General features: G+C 53.2%; 1 protein-coding gene across 1 annotated transcript; it reads left to right on the top strand.

Moving 5' to 3' along the window:
• The first annotated feature begins 728 nt into the window (after positions 1-728).
• On the top strand, positions 729-1,427 carry LOC149256018 (uncharacterized). Its single transcript, XM_089455187.1, has one exon. The coding sequence runs from the start codon at positions 729-731 to the stop codon at positions 1,425-1,427; it is 699 nt and encodes a 232-aa protein (XP_089311313.1).
• Positions 1,428-1,918: the final 491 nt, after the last annotated feature.

Below are 1,918 nucleotides of genomic sequence, written 5' to 3'. Positions count from 1 at the left end.
TGGGAAAGGAGAAGATGGATCTAGCGCACTCTGTTGTTAACTGCGAGGGTTTTGGTTAGGGCATCCTGAAACCCTATCTCCTCAGCCTGCAGACTCCCTACAGCCTACGTTTCGAACCTGCCGACCGGGCCCATTTTTTCAGGTCACAACTATCGCTGTCTTTTTCACCATGGAGCCGGTTAATGAGGTTATGGACACGGAAGAGGAAGTCGATTACTCCGAAGACCCGCACCCGTCTCAGGTCATTTTCGATCGCCCTCCTCCCGCATCATCGTTTGCTGCTCCGGACCCTCTGCTTCCTGGATCGCACCCCTCCCCTGCGGTATCTATCCCGGTCCCCCCCCCCCTCGGGCACGCCAGAAGGTGCGGTTCTCTCTGAATCGGCCGGACTGGATCTTCCCCCTTTATCTCCGGGAACCCTTCGCTTTTTATCATCAGTGATCCCTCCATCACCGCCCTTCGAATCGCGTCCCCTGTCATCCTCCATCCCGGCTCCACCCTCCTCAAGCCAGCCCCCTCCTTCTTCGTCTGGTTTCTCTGCGCTCCTCCATTCTCCCTCGGGGTGTTTTGAAACCCCAGCTGTCAAAGTAGCTTCTTCCAGGACAAATCCGCCAGACTGCCTCCCAGATCCCTTGGTTCACCACCCTTCGGCGCCGCGTTCTGGTAAAAAGAGAACAAAGTGTGTCAAATCCACAGCAAAATACATCTCTATCTGGTTTGGTAAGACTATGGCCATAACAGAGGCGGAAATCATGGCTAATACTATTCTGGTGGGCCATGTCCGGGGGCGAGCCTACTCTGCGACCCGGTTACCACAATGGGTAAAGGAGATATGGGGTGGGATTATGATAGAACTTCCTGAAGTTCAGGTTCTCCCCTGCGGTTGGTTTGCTCTACATTTCGCAAAAGAAAATTATACGGATCTGGTTCTGGCCAAATTCTGGCATATTGAGATGGCACCGGTGTTGCTTAAGCGATGGAGTCCCCTGTTTGATCCGGAACGTGAACAGATTGGAGCTGGGCCTTTATGGGTTCGATTTCCGGGTCTTCCCCTGCAATACTGGAATGAAGAGGTATTCATCCGCATTGGAAATGCTTTGGGCACATACCTCGATCATGATCGCACCTTTGTGGAGTCTAGGAACAGAACGCTCGCCCGAATCCTGGTGCACCTAGACACTCGCGAAGGTCTAGAGGAAAAAATCACTCTCCATTGGGGAAGATACACTCATGTTCAGATCTTAGATTACGAAGGCGTTCCCTTCAAATGCCGTCATTGCCATAGGGTGGGGCACGTCTTCAAGGACTGCCCACTCAACCAGAGACAAGCAGACGCTCCTGATTCCTCCATCCCCACTCCGAGATCAATCTCCCCGACTGCTCAACATGTCCCAACCACGAGCATCCCCAATGTTACTGCTCCATAGGCTCAGGGTGTCTCGCATGGACGTGCAACTGCTCCGGTCACTAGATCTCGGGCGGCCTCAGCAGCGACATCCGCAGGCATACCGGGTAACTCTCTATATCCTTCATTGTCAAATTTGTCTTCATCTCCATTATCATATCCTTCATTATCTGCTGCTTTCTGTTCGATGCCTTCATCCTTCGTCATTGCCCCTGTGGTCACCGCCACCCTACCACCTTCATCCCCTTCATCTTCCCTCTCATCTCCCAGGGGCGCAAATCACCCTCATTTCCTGCGGCCTCGCCCTCACTCACAGGGTCCTCAATCTTCACACATTGGGTTGCGTATATTTACACCTGGTCCGTCCTCCCTGCCCTTGAGAGGGAGAAAATCTGATCTCACAAAGGCTATCCGAAGAGCGGGGGCATAGGTAGCCACCGGGAGACAATCCACTATTGATGGGGTACTTAGAGCGAAGAACACCCCTGGACATCTTCCCCCATGAAGTGTCTC

This window comes from Pinus tabuliformis, chromosome 7 (genome assembly GCF_031772625.1).
Source record: "Pinus tabuliformis cultivar Carrire ecotype Pingquan chromosome 7, CPIR1, whole genome shotgun sequence".
NCBI classification, from domain to species: domain Eukaryota; kingdom Viridiplantae; phylum Streptophyta; class Pinopsida; order Pinales; family Pinaceae; genus Pinus; species Pinus tabuliformis.
This window is presented reverse-complemented; position numbering and strand designations above follow the sequence as displayed.